General features: G+C 41.3%; 1 protein-coding gene across 1 annotated transcript; it reads right to left on the bottom strand.

The window, feature by feature from the left end:
* Window positions 1–657: 657 nt before the first annotated feature.
* Window positions 658–18,316, bottom strand: LOC136518713 (protein SPIRRIG-like). The gene is given in 29 exon segments (XM_066512403.1): window positions 658–1,778; window positions 1,780–2,265; window positions 2,884–3,030; window positions 3,123–3,161; window positions 3,163–3,300; window positions 3,302–3,431; window positions 3,568–3,677; window positions 3,679–3,804; window positions 3,806–3,878; window positions 5,233–5,504; window positions 5,506–7,116; window positions 7,118–8,255; window positions 8,338–9,323; window positions 9,325–9,989; window positions 10,073–10,148; window positions 10,150–11,164; window positions 11,255–11,357; window positions 11,446–12,148; window positions 12,264–12,770; window positions 12,772–13,394; window positions 13,626–13,740; window positions 14,228–14,293; window positions 14,385–14,576; window positions 14,805–14,978; window positions 15,288–15,344; window positions 15,430–15,565; window positions 15,707–15,792; window positions 15,895–15,964; window positions 17,624–18,316. Coding segments are annotated over 29 exon segments (10,755 nt in total). The 5' UTR covers window positions 17,854–18,316; the 3' UTR covers window positions 658–1,097.
* Window positions 18,317–19,997: the final 1,681 nt, after the last annotated feature.

Raw genomic sequence — 19,997 nt, forward strand, 5'->3', positions numbered from 1 at the left:
TCTAAAATGAAGAGAGTAGATGGCTACAAAATTATCACGGGATCATAGGCAAATTCTAGATAAATCTACCAGTTACCAGCCAATGGAGAATCCTAGAGACAACAGCTTGTTCGCTTGTCTTAAATTTGGCTTGTTCGGCTTATTTTTTCAGCCGGAACAGTGTTTTTCTCTCACAACAATTCAGCCGAAACAGTATTTTTCAGCCAGTTTCAGCCAAAATTCAGACCAGCGAACGGGGCCGTATCGAGAGGATACGACTGCCGGCGCAGCCAGTCAGATCCGAGGTGTCGGTCCTCAAAAGCGAAACGATTGGGAATGTATCTTACCCGCTTGTTAATCTGTGATGAAAAAAAGGAGCGCGGCTACACTTAATTAGTGTTGCGTCACGAATGTGCGAAATGGTGGCTGGATGTACACACATTAAACCTTCCCCAAGTTCCAGACACTTGACTTCAAATAAGACTTCCAATCGAACCATGGAACTATGGAAGGGGGCTCGTCGCTTTGTTCAGCAAAACTCTTGCATGTATGTGCAAATTGACTTACTGAACACAAGGGTGCTCAAATTACACCCAGTCAAAGAATGAACAACACTTCTAGGGGGGGGGGGGGGGGGGGGGGGAGGAGAGAAATGAACCTAACACCTCTTTCCTTACTTCCGCAACCCCAAACAAAACATCGAGACAGTGCATCATCATCGTCCACCTCAACCGGCACCACCAAAATTACCCTGTACAGACTTTACAAACACATGCCACCTACAGCCCACATGATTCCTTTTCTCCTCAAAAAAACAAGAGAAGGTACAACCATCTGATAATTCACAGTATAAGATTATGATGTCAGCGCAGCGACACCTCGATCGCCTCGTCCACTTCATCCTTTCAATGTGTCTGTTGTATTCTTTCTCCTGCCCGGACTGCTGTATGGCCCAGGCATGGGGCATCCAGGGAACATTTCATATACCATGTAGAAGCTTGCTGATCTGAGCTCTTGTCAATGCACGCCAATGCTCAGTTCTGGACGAGGAAGAAATCAGTGGTATAATTTAATCAGTGTTCTCTATATGTGCAGCTGAATCCCTATATTCCTCTGTGCTATGAACCCTTGAAACTGTCGTCTTTCAATGACCATGAGAGAAAGTGACCACTGGCATCCCCACTTAGAAGCTGCTTCAAGTCCGATGGTATACAAAGCGCAGTGACAGGGTGTTTATGTGACTTGAGCACCTTCTGCAGAAGTAGCCTATACTCTGGTGTTTGGCCGTTCAGGCTAAGCCCACCAGAAGATACCGCAGGCGATTTGCTGTTGTTATTTACTGCTTCATCAGACGAGCAGTGCACCATCTTCCATACCTTTACTGCACCGCTTTGATGACCTGTCACGTACCAGTTTGTGTCCTGCCAGTCTGAGTGTATCGTGCTTGTCACAGACAAGATGAGGTCAGAAGGAAGCTGGGAGGTGTTCACCACAGCAAGGCAGTCCCCATTGATGCTCCAAACAGCAAAAAGAACACCAGCACCAGTCAGAATCTCACCAGTGAGGTTGTTCACATGTAGCGCAGATACTGAGGCTGGGAATGTTGGTAGCTGCTTCACAAAGACTAGTCTTGTCAGGTCCCACAAGATAACAGAACAGTCATCAGAGCCCGAGACAATTAGTGAGTAAGGTTGGCTGACAGAGACGCAAGTTATCTTGCCCGTGTGAGCACACAAAGCCTTCTCCATTCTCAGGAGACGGCGGATGCCATCCTTCACAAATCTCCACACTGCAACAACTGCCATCATCACCACCAGTGGTGAGAATGTTGCCATCATGGCTCACTCCAGTGCACTGAATTTGACTACCACCATGAAGGTTTTCATGTGTAGACAAAAGTCTATCCTGATCATATGTTAATATTCTCAAGCTTCGGTCAGGGAATCCCCAGGAAATGTATTCATTGTAAGTTAGCGGCTTGAGCAAGCAGTTAACTGCAGCAGTTAGGATTTTATCATTGTAGGAGACAATCTGGGACACCGAAGATGCAGTCTTGCGAATCTCCTGCTGTGTTAGATAGGAGCTGTACCGTAGAGGATGAGGAGGGACTTTCCTGTCAGTCCGCCTCTGTGGATGTGGTTTCTGGAATAACTGTTTTGGGGTCTGACCAAAATGGTTTATTTGTGCTAGTATTGAAGCCTTCATGGTAGGATCTGATACTGCGTCTATGTCAACATTGCCTTCGTATGTGTAGTGATAGAAAACATTGACGGCATCTTCAGCTGCCTACCATATATAATAAATAATAAAAGAACATAAATATCAGAAATCATGTTAGTAAATGAGAGATACTACCAAATGAAGTACTCCCTCCGTTCAAAAGTATTAGTCACTTGACTTTTTCGGTACATCAATTTTGCTATGTATCTAGATATAACGTATGTGATACATAGCAAAATCTATGTACCAAAAAAGTCAAAGTGACTTTATAATTTGGAACTTAGGGAGCTCACAAAAGCTAAAAAAATATTCCCAGCATAATATATAGAAATTGTTGGTCAAGATTACATCTGAGTTGTGAAGTAAAATGGAGAACATAATAAGAAGCAGATTGGTTCATTAACTCATAATCCTGCTATCCCTAGGATGAAAGCAAAACTATGCATTATTTAATAACTAGTCAGATGGCACAAAATAATGAATCAGTAGAAGACTAGAAGACACTTTAATAAAAAGGCAAATTAATAGCTCACTTTGTGCTCAGAAATCCTGTATGTTCAAGAGTAAAAAGAAGACACCATCCTTATTTCAAACCGAAACATATTTGTGCCTATGATGATTACACATTACAGCAACACTGCTTGGGATAAAATGCAAATGTAGAGATAGAGAAATGATTAATACCTTTCCTCTCTGCTTATATCCAAAAATAAGATCAATCCAATGATGCAGATTCTCAGATACGTAATCTGATTCCAGTGCTTCCCGATGCTTCCTAATGAATTCTCTTGCACTGCCTTTAGCCCAAGGTGGCAAAACAACATCACCAACCTGAAAGCATCATTTAAAGAAGTTACGTGTTTGCCCCCAACTGAAGACTTTCTAGACTAGTGCAAAGATTTGCACGCAATTTAAAAGTATACCTTCTCTCCTGATTGTTTCTCGCCCAGGTCCAGATTAAAACAGGTTCTCCAAAAATTCAGGCAAATAATAGAACTCAGGAATTAGTTCTTTCACATCTGATGTGTTACTTTTGCCCGCAGCGCTTGCCCATGTATCCCTCACACTGTTGAATAAACGGTCTGCATGGTCAAATTGTCCCACCCTGCAATTTCTGATTTTCTGTGCTAAAAGGAGGCAACCTTAAGAGATAGAAAAGGACAATTCCAGCACTTGAATAATGAGAGCCATAATGGAACTTTGGTACATCAGGGTCATCCCAGCTATCGTATCTGAAAGGAACAAAACAAAGAATTCCAACTCAGTTATGTGGATCCCTAGCGTTTAGCAAAACTAAAGATGTTAGTTTTTCTAGTTGAAAGTTGAAAGGGAAACAAAAGCATACAAATGGATGCTAAATGAACCAACCTCTTGCGGAATTCCTCTTCTCCTTCCTCCGTTTGGCATCCCATGGGTTTATCAAGCCTGCGAAATGTCTGTGGATTCCTCAGATCTAAAGCATCGCTCTCATAATCTGCCGAGAACCCATGGAAATACTGGGTACTGTGTGAGATCACTGTACCCTCGACCGGCAAGTGTATTTAGATGCATGAGATATTGGAAGTTCGTAATTTCTCCACTTTGCCATCTTTTCGAAAATGACTTTTGCCATGCCTTTAAAAAGACGGCTCCCCTCACCACTCTCCTGTTTAGAGGATGCTGATATGGTTGTGTCCAACCTGTGGAAAGGCGTATTTTCTTCAATTGTTAACAAAGGCACAAAGCTCCTATGCCAAATCTAATGATAAGTAATAGCAAGAAAATGCCAGGTCCTACAAGTTCCAATAGTTCATAGAATGCACAACAACAACAACAAAGCCTTTAAGTCCCAAACAAGTTGGGGTAGGCTAGAGTTGAAACCCAGCAGAAGCAATAAGGTTCAGGCACGTGAATAGTTGTTTTCCAAGCACTCCTATCTAAGGCTAAGTCTTTAGGTATATTCCATCCTTTCAAGTCTCCTTTTATTGCCTCTACCCAAGTCAACTTCGGTCTTCCTCTGCCTCTCTTCACGTTACTATCCTAGGCTTAGGATTCCACTACGCACCGGTACCTCTGGAGGTCTCCGTTGGACATGTTCAAACCATCTCAACAGGTGTTGGACAAGCTTTTCTTCAATTGGTGCTACCCCTAACCTATCACGTATATCATCGTTCCGAACTCGATCCCTTCTTGTATGACCGCAAATCCAACACAACATACGCATTTCCACGACACTTATCTGTTGAACATGTCGTCTTTTCGTAGGCCAACATTCTGCACCATACAACATAGCAGGTCTAATCGCCGTCCTATAAAACTTGTCCTTTTAGCTTCTGTGGTACAGTTCATAGAATGCACAAGATAACGAAAACATCCTAAACTATTAACTGAACGAGGCAAAAGGAAGAATAGATAGCAAACGTAACAATACAGCACTAGTAAAATGGCATAATCGATATCTTAGTTTCTCGTGAAAATAGACAGCTCTTCCCAGCAATATCAAGCTTGACAATTCTAGTAAAAAAAAACTACCGGGCAAAGAAAAAAGAAGGTGTGAGACATGAACCTTCTGGGAATTAGGACAGTATACTTGTGGTTTCGAAACTATAGATCCTAAATACCAGAACTTATGACAATAAAAAATTGACAGTCGCATGTTTAACATGCAATCTGCTGACAAAAAAAGTAACTTCCCTCAGAATGAAATACGAATGTTAATTCCTCTGAAGCACAAAGTCATGAATTGGTACATATTACTCCCTCCATTCCAAATTATAAGACGTTTTGCCTTTTCTAGCTACATAGATTTTGCTATGCACTTAGATTTACACTATGTCTAGATACATAGTAAAAGAAATGTATCTAGAAAAGGCAAAACGTCGTATCATTTGGAATGGAGGGAGTACCTTTCATCACACGATAATTATATAGACAGGTAGTTAAGTGTTTTGAATTCATTTTAATTCTAGTAAGAAGTCATATCAAGTCTTAATGCTACGCATGCACATGGTAACTACTAGGCATCTAGAGTTGCAAAGGATTAAGAATCCATACATGCTATTCCGCGGGAGATTCATGGCGATCAGATTTTTGAAAACTTCCTCTCTCTCCTTTTTGTGGAAAACTAGAAGCTCATTGCAACCATCCATGCTGAAAATTTCAATTGCAACAGGGCGGAGCTGGTAATCACGTTTCAGCAACTCATGAACACTATCAAGCTTCCACATATGCCATGGATGAGGCAGGTTGCTGCTGCTGCAAAGCTTCTCCTTTCCCCAAGCACCTCCGTTATATGCCCATGCTCTGCCACCAAGCAAGACCTTTGCTAGTCCCACCCCAAGTGGAAGGTGATTTCAACTGAGATTCACTGCTTCCCATTATATCCTTGTTCACACCTAAAGCTTGATCGATGACAGAGAGCTCATCTTCACTGCCCTTTTCACAAATGCAATTGGAATCATCAATGTAGAAGTTCTCGATAATGTATAAGCAAAGTTCTCCAATTAGAAATATTCCATCGTGCTTATCAAGACCAGCAACCCGTTCACAGTTGTATTTATGCCTTATTTTCTCATAGGGCTCCAGATAAGGCCTGATAAGATACTCACCATTGTCAAGCAATTCCTTTTCTGATTTATCCTCTGAGGTTCTTGCATCAGTACCTTTGACTGAAGGTGCCCTCCTTGGTGAACTAAGTTCAGATTTACCCTGGTGACTCTCAGTCATGTGAAAAGAATGGGAACTTGATTTTGCTCCAAATTCCGTCGCAGAATGAAGGCTTTGTTCATTAATGCTGCTTTTATCATCAGTCCATCCAATTGGAGCTGAAATTGTGCTTCCTCCTTTGAATATGTCATCTTCATCTTTGAATGACGAAAACTCAACAGCATCAAGATCCTTCTGCTCAGTGTCATAGGTCAAAAGATTCAAGCCTGACATTGTATCTGACCCAGATGTCATCAACAATTCTCCATCCTCTTTATTGATCATCTTAGCACCATTTGATCCAAGGTTGCTGGTTAGAACATTCTGAATAGTATCTATCTTAAATTTGGAGTGCTCAAGTTTCTTCCTCATTCTATATGGTCCTTCAACAGCACACAGCTGCCACTCAGGTTCTGTGGATGATTGCCGCATGGGAAAAATACCTCTCTCATGAACAAGTTCTTGGAGCTGGCTTTGCCACTCACTTTCTCCGTGCAGTATCCATCCGTATTTGTCTTGACGAATTGCTCTTAGCTCTGTAGACATCACATCACGAACCAAATCAAGATTATACCTCCGCTCATTTATCTGCTCCCAGTGCCTGGCATCTAGTTTTGCAGATTCGCGAAATTTCCGTCCCATCTCTTTCTTGCGCCTGACCTCCATTCCTTTTATTCTCACGCCAGGAAATTTTGCTGAGCCGGTAATATATTGAACCCACATTATTAGAGCACACTGGTCCAGCACTTTACTTATTGTTTGCTGGGAACTTTGTAGCCATTCAAAAAACATTGATGTACTTCCAGTGAGCAATTTATCAAGTCCTCCATGCAGGATGTCCAGTTGCTGTCCTTGATTAGGCTTGCAAACTAGCAGGTCCTCAAGAGATTGGCGACGATGCACTACCAAGTATTTAAGTAAATCAACCACCAAGTTTTGAGCAGTTACTCTCTTGTCATGGAGAAGTGCCATTAAATTTATGCAGAAACAACATATTAGATCTGTATCAACATTGCTTGGGCAGAGCACCAATCTCTTGTTGGCAATTAGTAGCTGGAGAATTGTACAAATATCAATAGAATAATCTTCCTGATAAGGTTTAGAAGCTAAACTCCTCCCAGTTTCCGTCAGGAATGCAAGATTTGCAAGTAGATCATCTTCCCCCATACTTTTAAGGAATGTTGGGAGGAAGCAGTACATTATCATCCGGTTTGTGTTCTTCAATATTGCGTAGGATGTAAGGATCAAGTTGCTTGCTTCCTCGAGCAATGGACAAGATACCTTTACCTGGAGGCACAGCATCTTCAACACGGCCATCTTTATTAGCAAGCTGTAACATGGACATTAAGAATTCTAGTGTTTGTAGTACCCTGAGTGGGGTTGGAAAGCAGCCCATGTACACACGATCAACAATCATCCAGCAAAGTGGGTCCAAATTGACAGACCAGCGGCTCTTGTCAAGTTTCTTCCCAGCTTCTTCATCGTCAAGGAAGAGCTTTCTTTCAAGGAAGTTCATCAATCTGCTTAGGCACAAGCCTTGAAAAACCAGAGCAGAGTCAATATCAACAAACAAAGGCACGGACTCCAAAATGTTCTCAACAAAGAGTGCTGCTTTAAGCTGATCTGAGATAGTGTCAGCAAGGATTTGAGCAACAAAATCTAGAACAGCTGTAGCTCCTGCAGAGCATGGACCACCCCCATAACCTAAATCATCTATGTCAAGCAAAAGCTTGGAATTGATTGGGAAAAGGGTATTCACAGCAGATGATCCCTGAATATTTGTCCTCAGATCAGGGGACGAGTCCAGGTCTATCCCAGATATAGATGAAGCCATGGATGGAGAAGCTGTCAGGTGTCTACCATCACTATACGATCCTACACTGCCAGGCCAAGATGTGAATGGGGCCATTGGAGATGCGGTAGGGGTACTAGCTGCTCTGTGGGTTGACCTCTCGGATAAAACAGGAGATCCAACATTATTCATAGCAACCGAGTTGGGTGAATCAGTTGCATGGTGGGATTCAGCAATGCCATTTGCACTGGAAGCTGTGATCTGCCCTTGATCATGAGCATTATTAAACATTTGGTTTGATTCTCCATTTAAAATCTTAGTGCTGAGCTCCTGATTCGAAAAATCATCTGCTTTGGCTTCAGCAGTTTCAAAAGAGTTTGGCATGCCAGTACTTTCTGAACTGGAACTTTTCTGCTCCTGAGGAAAACTTGTGACACTCAACGTTTTGGTAGATTGCTCCTGATCATGTGGTAAACTTGAAAAGGCATCCTTTGAACTTCCATTATCATCATCATGTACATTCCTCTCATCAGTTGCAGCAGTTGTAAGATCTTTTGCCATCCTCAGGGCACAATCAGACCTACATAACCAAAACAAGGTTTAATATAAACATTTAAAGCACCAAGTAACATGATATATGCACATTGATACATTGTACAAACCTCACACAAGAGAAATAGAGATCAACACAGCTCTCTAGGAAATAATGCCGCCTGCAAACAGCAGAGAATGGTGGGCACATCTTTGCCAGATCAACCATGAACCTCAATATTGAAGTAGCAACAGCAGGTGCTGCTGCTTCACCACCCATTAACCTTGCTGCATATGTCTTATGCATCAGAGCATCTCCTTGAAGATCACCTCCCATGTCCGATGTCGCCTCAACAAGATCCGCGACCAAGGTGCCATTAAGATGTGAAAGATTGTTATTCTCATGTGCAAGCATAGATTTCATAATCAAGGAATCAAATGTAGCTTTTGCCATTGCAATTATAGTATCCAATAGATCCACAAACTTCAATTCTCCATAGTTTCCATCGCTGGGCATGAGAGCATGGAAATCAAGCATGCGGACCTCTGGCACTCGAGGATAAACAGGCTTCCCAAACACCAAACAGAACAATATATAGTATATTTCTGGAGAATCGTGAAAGCTTGGAAGCACATGATTCAATCCTTGAAAACCTCCATTTGTACGGAACTTCAATGCAAATGTAGTTGATGACGTAAGGCAAACTCCTAAAAGAGTCGTGATCCATCTCATACTAGTTGGATGTACCGCTTCATCAAGGAAATATGTGACTAATCTGGATGAAACAACTTTATGCCATTGCTCCAGCAATTCTTCAGCATTTATGGTTACTTGTAGATCAATAAGCATTTCCAATAACATGTTCCTCACAATAACATGCTTTCCCATAGCCTCCCGCACAATCTGGCGGTTCGGTGTAAGCTCTGGAGGATCAAATGTCATGATTATGAATCTTACAACAAGCTCCAGCTCAGAAGTTAGAAAACCATCCTCCAGGATGACACCTAGAAGCACAACTAGCTTCTCCAGCACGGGAATTTCAACATCACCACGTTGTAAAGTAACAAGAAGATGTTGAACAAGATTAATTCGGCGCAGTATTGTAAGGTTGTGACTTTCTGAACCAATGTATGGACACCATCCTCTCAAGAAACCCAAGAAGAGTTATTTGCACTGATATAGGAGCAGCAACCCATATAGTCCAGTCCAAAAGAATGTGTTCAACCATATCGGCATTTGACAAGACTATAAATTCAGAAGTCTCACCAGCTAGGCCAGCATTCTCCAGCTCAGACAGGTGGCTAAATGAATCCTTTTGAGCTGAAAAGTCATCTAGATCCCCATGTGATCCCCCAGAAGACATATCATCGCCAAACTTGGGTAAGGTAAGATCATCAAGGCTAGCCTCTGGGGACATTCCAGATGCATAGCTTGCTGTTCGATTTATCTTTGATTTCTGTGGCTCAGGAAAGGAAGCCTCACAGGCAGCAATACGAAAGAAAATGTCAAGAGATTGCATATCAAATAGTGACATTCTCCTATGAAGAAAAAGCGCAAGAAGATGATAACCCCTCAAGGCCTGCATGTTTTTCACATTTTGATGACTCTGCTGAAGAGATAGTGCAAGCAGCTCCAGCGCCATATGCAGCATATCCCTACTTTCAGCAGCTTCAACAAGGGCAAGTACAACAGGCATCCCACCGACTGTCTGAACAGTGTCACCAATTGTGCATTGATTACAAATGTAAACATCACCGCTTAGACGCCCATATCTTGGTATACCTGTTAACATAACTAGTTGAATTCTGGCATATCCAATTCAAAAACAGAAAATGTAAATTCAATAGCTAGATGACATTACACACCTCCTATAGGGGATGCAGCAGCAGAAGTTGGATCGACAAGGTTCAGCAGCGAAAGAGTCCCAGATGCTCGAAAAGCAGTCTGATGAAGTCCCATCAAATGCAAATATAAGCTTCTTCCCAGACAATTGTAAGGAGAGATTTCTTAAGCGTTCCATGTCCCAAACAATTCCACTGCTCTCAAGTCTAGAGCTCCCTTGTTTCATTGAACTGTCAACACGCTGGCTGCTTGAAGGTGCAGGAACTTCCACTTCTAACGAATCCAGAATTGCCATTACCTCCCCACCACAGGCCCAGTTTGGGACAAATCTCAGAAGGTCAGTGTCCTGGAACAACCCCCGATACCCTTGTCCAAGAATGTACATAAAACAAATGCTCCCTGGTGTCAAGACCTCTTCAAAAAGATAGCAACACCGGAGCCGCCATGACAAGTCAGAAACTTTCCCACGGATAGTAGGCGTACCAAGTGTTACTTGCAAAGATTTACCAAATGGGGATGGCGAGTATCCAAGCTTGCCAGTGTGCCTCAGCTTTCCATCAAGATACAGGCTAGCCACACTTGCTTGGAAAAGGCCAGCTAGTGCATTTGGCTTACTATGAACAACAGCAAGATGATGCCATTTTCCTTCTTCCATTTCAATGCCTGGAAATGACAATGAACTTGAACTGCCTGTAGATATAGTAAAAACACCATTGTCATGGAGATAAAGTTCAGCAAACAGAGTGTTAGCATCGTCCACTGCACCCACAGAAAATATGCGCAAAACATGCCCACTCTTCTTGCTATATGCCCCTTTTGACGCTTTTTCTGCTTCCTTCGGTTGGCATTTAAAGAAGTCCTGAAATTGGAACCAGCAAACAAAGGAGTACCCAGAAACAGGTGGCCATGTTCTTTCTCCTAATGAAACCTGAATAGATGCATGACCGGCTTTGCTCATGTCCATTTCAATGAAAGGAGCTAGAGAAACATGTCCTTGTCTGACATCTTCCATTTGAATTAACTTGTCCATCATATTAACAAAAAGATGACCTGAACGCTTCACTTTCAGCTGAAGAATATATCTCACAAGAAGCCTTAGCTCAGACGAAGACAACCTGGACAAGACAAGAGTAACCATGTACTGTGAAACAATGAAACAAAATTGTTGCAACGGAACGCATGGAATTTTATGAGATATGACGAACCTGTAAGAACCTAGCAGTTCAACAACTCTCAAGGCATGATTAAGAATAGGAGAGGAACCCTCCAAAAATGGGCTGATTGTCTCAAGTAGAAGGCCAACACATCCTATGTAATAAAAGAGTAACAAAAACATAAGGTGCCATGTCAAAATAAGTCAAAAGAAAAGAGTAGCAAGAATATCTTTTGACCATACCAACACAAGTTAAATTCTCCTGGTTGAAGGGACCAGCAATTGCTAGCTTCTCAATGAATCTCAGCAACTCAAGTTGAACTTTAGGTGTAAATACCAGCAAAGAACGGATCAGCACAACAACTGCACTAGCATTGTACACACGCTCCTTGTCAAGCCTTGAAAGTCCAAACGATGTTGCAGACAACAAGCTCGATTCATCCTCCGAGGTTTCAGAACAAATGCTCTCTACCTGCAGGTTACTAGTGGGCGGGAGAACAATCTCAAGTGCAAGCTCAAGCAAAAGCAAAATAACGTGTTTTTCACAATCCACACAAAGCAACCCAGACTCAGAGAGGAGATCATAGAAAGTGTTCGACGACAGGATTGTATGCAGCCTTATCCTATTGACAGAATTGTTGCATACTGCAGCTGTCATTGCTCGCAATAGAAAACCAAAGATCTTCGTATGAGTATGCAAAGATGATTCAGTCCCTTCATTTTCACTGTCATTCTGGAAACTATGCAGCGTCGTCAGCAGCAGGGAAAATCCAGTGGCTTCTCCAAATATTCTTTGTGCTGAGCTGTTTGCCCCAAGAATCCGCCACAAAGCACCAAATGTATCACACTTTGCATCATTTTCAAGCTTAAATTGAGAACCATATGAGGTTGATACCATCCCACTCTTCAAGATTTCAATCAATGACCCTATTTCTTCTGGATGAGCCTGAAAACAGTACTCATGTCAAAATTAAGTCAAGTTCGCAAGCATGACAATAGTTCGTATTTACAGAACAAAAATGGTTTCTATTTTCATGGAATAGTCAGCTACAAACACAAACCTGAAGAGAATCTTCAATTATTAGGCATGACAATAGACGCAATACACCAGATCTGTGGCTTTCAGATACCAAGAAAGGAAGAATGATGTTGACACCATTGGATGATCGAAATGATTGCTGGTTAGGCTCAGCTCTTTTCAGCAGATAAAAAAGGCAATCCCAAGCAACAGTAATTGTCCCTTCATCTTCAAACATGAAAAATTTTGCAGAACTAGAAGCCATTAACTTTGGCGAAAGAATTGCATCTTTGTTGTCCGCCGTCCTCTGAAAGTTAGTTGCATTAGACATCCTCTCTGTAGAGTCAAAGGCCTTATTTTGCTGCTCATCTCCAAAAAAAAGCTTGTTTTGCTTCAAGTCATCTAACAATACCCCCAGGACACCAACTTCTCTAAGAACTTTCTTGTACTGCTGATCAAAGGAAAGTAGCTTTACAAAGAACGAAAGCACTGTATGCTTAAGACTGGTAGAAATTGGTTGTTGCAATAAGCAACAAAGTGACAACAACTCCTTGCTCTGGAATGCAGTTTACTACAGTGACAGCATATTCCAATATTTTTAAGATGACCTCTTGTAGTGCTGCAGGGAAGCTGCCCATGTTTAGGATAAAAAGAGGAACAGTACGTAGTTGTTGGCATAGCTTGTAATTTTCAAGATGGCTCGAGAAAATCTTGAACATTCTATTGAGAACTTCGGCCTGCACTTCCAAGTTGTCTGCCTTCAGAAAAATATCTTGTAGCATCTGAATGGCGTCAAGATCTTTTACCTTGGGGCTACTAACTTCCATCATGTCGTCAAACTTGTCAGCAGAAGGAGTTCGGCTTCTGCTGTGCCCCGTTCCTTTCGCATGAGAAGATTTTGAACTCTTACCACCACCATTTTCTGAGGGGCCAATTTGTGACAAATTTACAAGAACATCAAGCAACCTAGACAACTGAGGTGAAAGGTCACATGAGAATATATCTTGTTCTAATCTGTGAGAAGGAACGGATGCATCCTCTTCAGATGCTAACTTGGATGAGGATTGGAGAGTCTGATTTTTGTGTAAGCTACAAAGCGTAAGAGCAAACTGAACAAGGAACTGGTAACCATGAGCATTATGTATGTCTTCCCTGAGCCTTATGGACCCAGACTCTGTAAAGTAAACCAGATATTAAGATATTAGGCGCACGACAATAGTGATCATTCAATTTGTATGGCAACAAAGTATTTAATCCCAAGCAAGGATAAGCTAGAGGTGGAAACACGACCAGAACCACACAAACAAAAGGAAGTTATTTAATAATTTGTAAACATTGAAAAATATTGAATCAAAGCATCTTACTCAGAAGAAATACATGAGCGGCAAAGGTCATCAATACTAACCAGGCCTGTAAGACAGCTCAACACATTCCAGTAATAAATCCACAATGCCCATGGTGTAAGCAGCATCACCGCTCTGAGGATTGAAATCTTTCACAGCCATAAGGAGTACTTTAATCTAAAAGACATGGTGGAGAAAGGGTTAACAAGATTGAATAGAAATATATGCAAAAGAATAGGTGTTCCAGTAAATAATACAAGGAAACTGCTACAATATGCCCAACACCCCAGCGGGATGGGGTTGAACCCTGCATGCCACCAGTGACTCTTCTAAAAAGAGATGAGCAAAGGGAGAGAAAACAGAACTTTGGTAAATGGTAGCACAGTTACCAGGATTTAGCTGGGGGCCCAAAAAGGATGTCTATGTCAGAAGAAAAGGCCTAAATGAAATACCAAGATGCTTCAGTGAAGATTTTCCCACTCTTCAAAACTTTATGTTCTAAACTTCTAATGTTAGCCAAGTGAAAACAGCTATTCTTTGTGAAGATTGAATAACTAAGAACACATTGCTATGTGCTATTTAGTACTTCAGTGTGACGAAATCCTAACTAGACCCAAGAACAGGACAACATTTCATCCACAATAAAGAACAGATAGTAATGTACCAGCTGGTGCTTCCTGATGTACTTTGCAGAAGTCCCATTGTCATTTGCAAGAAGAAGACCAAGGACCTGTTCAGTAATGAACTCAATATATTTAGCAACTATTGGTGCAGCAGAAACATGACCCTCCAAAACATAATGTTACATAGTTTCAAATTACCTGCATCGCATGGCGATGGAGCTGAATTGTGTGAAGGGGAACAATACCATCCCTGAACTGTGAAAACACAGATAGTGAACCATTTGCAACCATGTGGAAAAGAACTTGTAAGGCATCATCTTCAATTAAACTTGGTGCAGCAGATTGATGGCTCGCCAGTGCTTTCATTATATGTATTACGCTTCCCTCGATCTCCATAGAACAGAAAAAAGAATAAAAATCAAAACCCAAGTTGACCAAGAGAAAATGAAGGGAAGAAATATAGTAACCATATAACATATATGAACAAAAAGCAAAATACATGTAATAATACAGACAAAGCAGCAACCTTATGTTAAACAATTTCTGATTTTGTGTATGACAACAGTGCATCTTGCAAATAAGGCCCTGTTTCTATGAGAACCAGAAGATTGAGATTACCTCAAGCCATCGTGATTGCATAGGATCCAAATTTTTGTTTTTTTCAATTCTGGATCCTTCTTGGTGAACATGCGAGGTATTTGTGGAGTTCTCATTGGCACTCAATAGAGAATTCAGGATATATATCAGGCAGCACAAAATACCAGAGTCCAACAGAGGTTGCTTATCATTTGTCTGTAACCATGAAATTAAACATGACAAGAGATGCTTGTTAGTTTAAACATTTGGTAAACTGTGTAATTGTGTTTCATATTGGATACGCAATATAATATCAGCAAGCAAGTCCATAGCTAAGTAAATTTTTATCGATGAACCACCAGACACCCCCAACACACTTGGATATCAATTGTGTAGAATTCAGAAAACAGATGCCTCTTGCTTCTTTGTACTATTAATTGCATGCTTTAATAAACGTTGCAATAACAGACAGTATACTGCATGAAAATAGACTCCTTTTTGTCATATTATAGCAATTTCACTAACCTCTGTCACAAGAACTTTGACTGCGTACAACAAATTTGATCCTGGACATATACCAAGCTGGATCATGGAACCAATGAGTTAAGAGAGTGTATGGCGACCTGGAATCCAGAAATTGCACTAGATAAACAATATAAGAACAAACCTCTGTGATATCTGAAAAGAAGCCAATAACATTAGCCACATGCAGTGATCTTCCTTTGCTGTGGATTCTTAGTTTCTCCACATCAGTAACAAAAGCTCTTCCAATAACAAAAGAAAAAACATGTCCTTCTACTAACCTGTAGAAATTATGAAGGGAAGAAACAGAAGACCATTATTCAGTTTTCTAAAATAGAGAGTAGACATGAACTCACTGAAATAAATGCAATGTAACAGCATAATTTACTGAAAGTAGTGTGTGCAATTGTAAAGAGTCATACTTTGTAACTAATTGAGCTACACTAGAATATTGCTTCACTAGACTACAGAAGACATCTACAGCCAAATTTAAGGCCCTTTCTTTCTCCTGCAGAGGGAAAAAACAGAATACAATGTCAAGGCAAGAACCAGCTCACAAGGTCTTACTATTGATTTATGGTGAAAAAAAATAAAACAAGTGTCAGGGTACCTTTTCAGAGCTGGAAGAGCGAAATTCTTCCCATAATCTCCTAAAATCCGACTCCAATTCATTTTTCCCCCTGAGTACAAGAGAAATAATGTTAAGATTAGGGATGTAAGTCCCACATGTTTTGGGTCAACCCAAACTTGCTAAAATGAACTAGAATCGCATGCCACATAATTAATTTAAGGGAGACATGAACTCAGCTAGCTGACCCACAAAGCATCATTGGAGACCCATTTGCATCCTTGGTTAAGATGGAGAACATGAAGATTTTTTGCAGAAGCAAATATCATTCACTTAAAATAGCAGAACCAAATTCCCAATCAATATTTGAAATGGACATAAATTCTTTATTTAATTGTTGAAAGCTAGAATACAGGAACTTAACCTTATACTACCATGTGATGTGAGAATGCAATCTATACACGTACATTAGTTAGCTTGAAGAGATTGGCAGAAAAAAAAAAGTAAATAGAAACTTATAAGAGGTACAGACTCTTGTTATCAGGTCCGAGTGCTATACAGTGTTCAAGAAAAGATAGCTGGTAACATACTTAACGAACAATCATGACCATAGTATTTGTTCCTTTACCAACTGATTATATAGTTAGTTAGGCAAAGGATAGTATAATGGCAAGTGCATGAATAAGTCACTGTTCTTTCATGGTGCTGTAATGCTATTTAACAAACACTGCAGCAATGGCAAACCCTAATTTCCAGACCAAAAGCTAAGCATGTATGGTTTACAAGTCTCCATTCCCCAGTAAACTAGATATCTTCTCTTTTATATATACAATCTCTGTGATAAGGGTCCAAAGCAGCTAAATCATGTTTAATCACAGATTGATGACATAGCAACCCTCGTCAGCTACTGTCCAGCCAATACGAGTGACTGTGCAGCAGAAGGGGGGTCACAGAGAATATGACAGTAGTAGCAACAACCATCATTAGAAGTATCTAACACAGGAAATCTAACAAAAAAAAATCAATGAAGGAGCGTATCCCTAGCAGCGTGGGTAACAGTCAACCGAATTTCACACCACCTTAGAATGGCATGTGCCACAATAATCTTACAACATCCGAGTTCAAACATAAACCAGACAAATCAAGCAAACCAGACTATAAAGTTGACCCCAATCAAGATTGCTAAAAGTTCCACTTTCTTTGCTACGAGAAATGCAAAAACACATTAGCCCCGTCGTTCTACGAAAGCACAACAAACAAAAGGACAAGGGCCGTGGCCTTCACTCCTTCAGGCATGGCATACAGATCATAAAATTGACTATGCAGCTACCGACTCGCCCAACCACCGTCCTAGTCCGGCATCATTTCTCTCCAAGGCACCATCCTAGTCCAGCATCATTTCCTCTGAAAACACCGTCATCGTCCATCATCGACATAAGAGCAAAACCAAAATAACTGCAGCACTATCACCAAGCTCGAGCTAAAAAAACATTTCACTGATATCAACCCTACGAGTCAAAACGTTAATACAACACATAGTCCCGCATCTTGCCAACTAAATCACCAAACAGCCAAAGACGGGAAGATGAAACGGAAAAGCAAGCATCTACGATCGAACCCTCTCCGAATCTAAATCCGATTGTCATTGCTAAACCCGGAAAAAGGGAGTAACGGGGTCGCATCGGAGCTGGCCATGCATCACCAGACACAGGATTTGATTCAGGCAACGCGAGACCAGTATAGAGGCGTTTGACTCGGCTGGGGGACCCACCTGACAGGGGACGCGGCGGCAGAGGGCGAGCTCCCGGCCGCCGCGTCGAAGCCGCCCTCGTCCCCGCCGGTGGAGGCGGAGCTGAGCCTCGGGGTGGCGAGGTCCTGGACCGCCTGCTGGCGGTGGAACGGCGACCCCGGCGGCGGGGGCGGCGGCGGGGGGGGCGGCTGCTGCTCCTGCTGCTGGCCGGCGGCGAAGACGACCTTACTGAGCAATGTGGACCATTTCATGGTGCCGACCCCTCATCCGGCGCGCAGATCCCGGCCGGATCCCGCCGATTCGCCGGAATTCCGACGCGATTCCCCAGCTTCCCTTGTTTCTCCGAATAAACCTTTATTCACGTTGTTCCTCGCCTCCGCCTCTCGCTCGTCGCCTCCGACCTCCTATTTTTGTTGTCGTCTGTTTGCTTGTGTTTTCTCTGCCTCGCTCGTTTTCTTTTTTGTTTCCTCTTTTTTACCCACGCACCTTCACCCCCTCTATCTCTCTCTCCTCTCTTCCACTTCCACCTCGCCGCGACGCCGCCTCTCTCCTCTAGCTGCTCTGCTCCGTCTATGCGGCCTCGCGCCTGTGAATGTGTCCTCTGCTCTCTGCCTCTCTCTATTCGGTTGTTGGCTTGAGCCCCTCTTGCCTGGTTGCTTGCTACGCTTCCCTAGTATTTTCTTTTCTCCTTTTTATCTTTATTTTTTTGTTTCTTGTAGGTAACAATACTATGACCTTGTCTTTGTTCGTGCGTGTTTACATTCTATATTTACGACTTTGACAGAGGAGAGCTATTGGTTATTTGGTTCCTGTCTCTAAAGCGTGATGAAATCTCCCTTTTCGTCGGGATGACTATTCGGTGTTTGGTGAATGATAATTGAGGGGAACTTTCAATGGACAAAATAGTTTATTTCCCTTTTGCTCTTCTATATATTATAGTACTTCCTCACGATAAATATCATGTTTAGTATAAGTGGTCGAAATAGATAAATATTTATTTATAAAATAAATAGACTTTGGAGGGTGGTTCAATCATACCTTTTTGTCAGGTCCAATTATAGCAAAGTAATCTAGCTCTGTAATGCCAAAAAGAGGCAAGATCACAGAGACCTTATATTTTCACCATCGTCTTAAACCTTAGATCATTAGAGGCTTGTCAAACATGGACGGTAGAAAAAGCAAAACATTCGTTACCTAGCCTTATATTAGCGCTCTTTCAACATTAGATCTAGATTGGCTAGAATTGCTCTTTGATCTTAAACCTAGTTGAGGATTCAGTCACCTAAGACAAGAATTGAGTAATAGTGGCACCGTAAATCACAAGAGGAAAGGAGTTGTTTGATGGTACTCCAAGGCAGGAATCATATATTAGATTGTTGTAGATCCATAAGGCATGAAGTGGAGTTAAAGCAATAAGGTCGGCGTTTAACATTGGCATAGGAACATATGGAGCTCGCAATAAGGTCGGCGTTTAACATTGGCATAGGAACGTATGGAGCTCGGTAGCAAAGACGGGAAATAATTGACGTCAAACCCTAGCATAGCAAGGCACATGTATAGGAAATGGTTTCAAAAGTTACATAAGATGACGTGGTGCATGATATATATTGATGCTAGGAGACATAAGGTGGCGGTGTGACTAGTTAAATATAAGATTGATGATCTAGGCATATTCCTAGAAAATATGAAAGAGTAGCATTGTACGTCTATTAGGACAAGAGACGTCATACAAATAGACAAGCACGCTTGTTTCTTAGGTTGCCTAAAAATACAGTTACAAATATGACACTATTCATGTATGATTCTTGAGTGACCATTCTTAATATTATTATTCAAATAACGTTATTGCAAATATTTTGAAGAAAGCTTTCCCACGTAGATGGTTGATCTTGATATTAACAAAGTTAGCATAGATGTTTTGTTGTTGACAACAATATCCACCACAAATCTACAATTAATATTGGCATTGATGTCCTTAATCATCATCTATTGAAATCTATCTTCATGTGCCACTGCTTAAGATAAGTTATTTTTCATCGTACATGTGTTGTTTTGTCTTGACCGTTAAAGTTAACTCCCTTAAAAGGCAGTGGCACACACGGAATGAACGAATAAAATTTATAGGACACGAGGGATGAGAAAAATTTCAATGACAAAGAGTAATAATCTTGGTAACTTTTGAGGACATATAGGAAGTTCACCCCAAATATTTAGTGGCACTAAGGAATTACCACAAATACTTACTGCCCACTTCTTCCTCGATATAAGGTATTCTAGCAAAAAATCTTAAGATAGTAATATAAATAAATAAATAAATAAATAAATAACGTATGTAACCCTCTATTTATAGAGAAATTCTTGTATCTCATCATATTTTAAGTCTGTTAGTAGATAC

This window comes from Miscanthus floridulus, chromosome 2 (genome assembly GCF_019320115.1).
Source record: "Miscanthus floridulus cultivar M001 chromosome 2, ASM1932011v1, whole genome shotgun sequence".
NCBI classification, from domain to species: Eukaryota; Viridiplantae; Streptophyta; class Magnoliopsida; order Poales; family Poaceae; genus Miscanthus; species Miscanthus floridulus.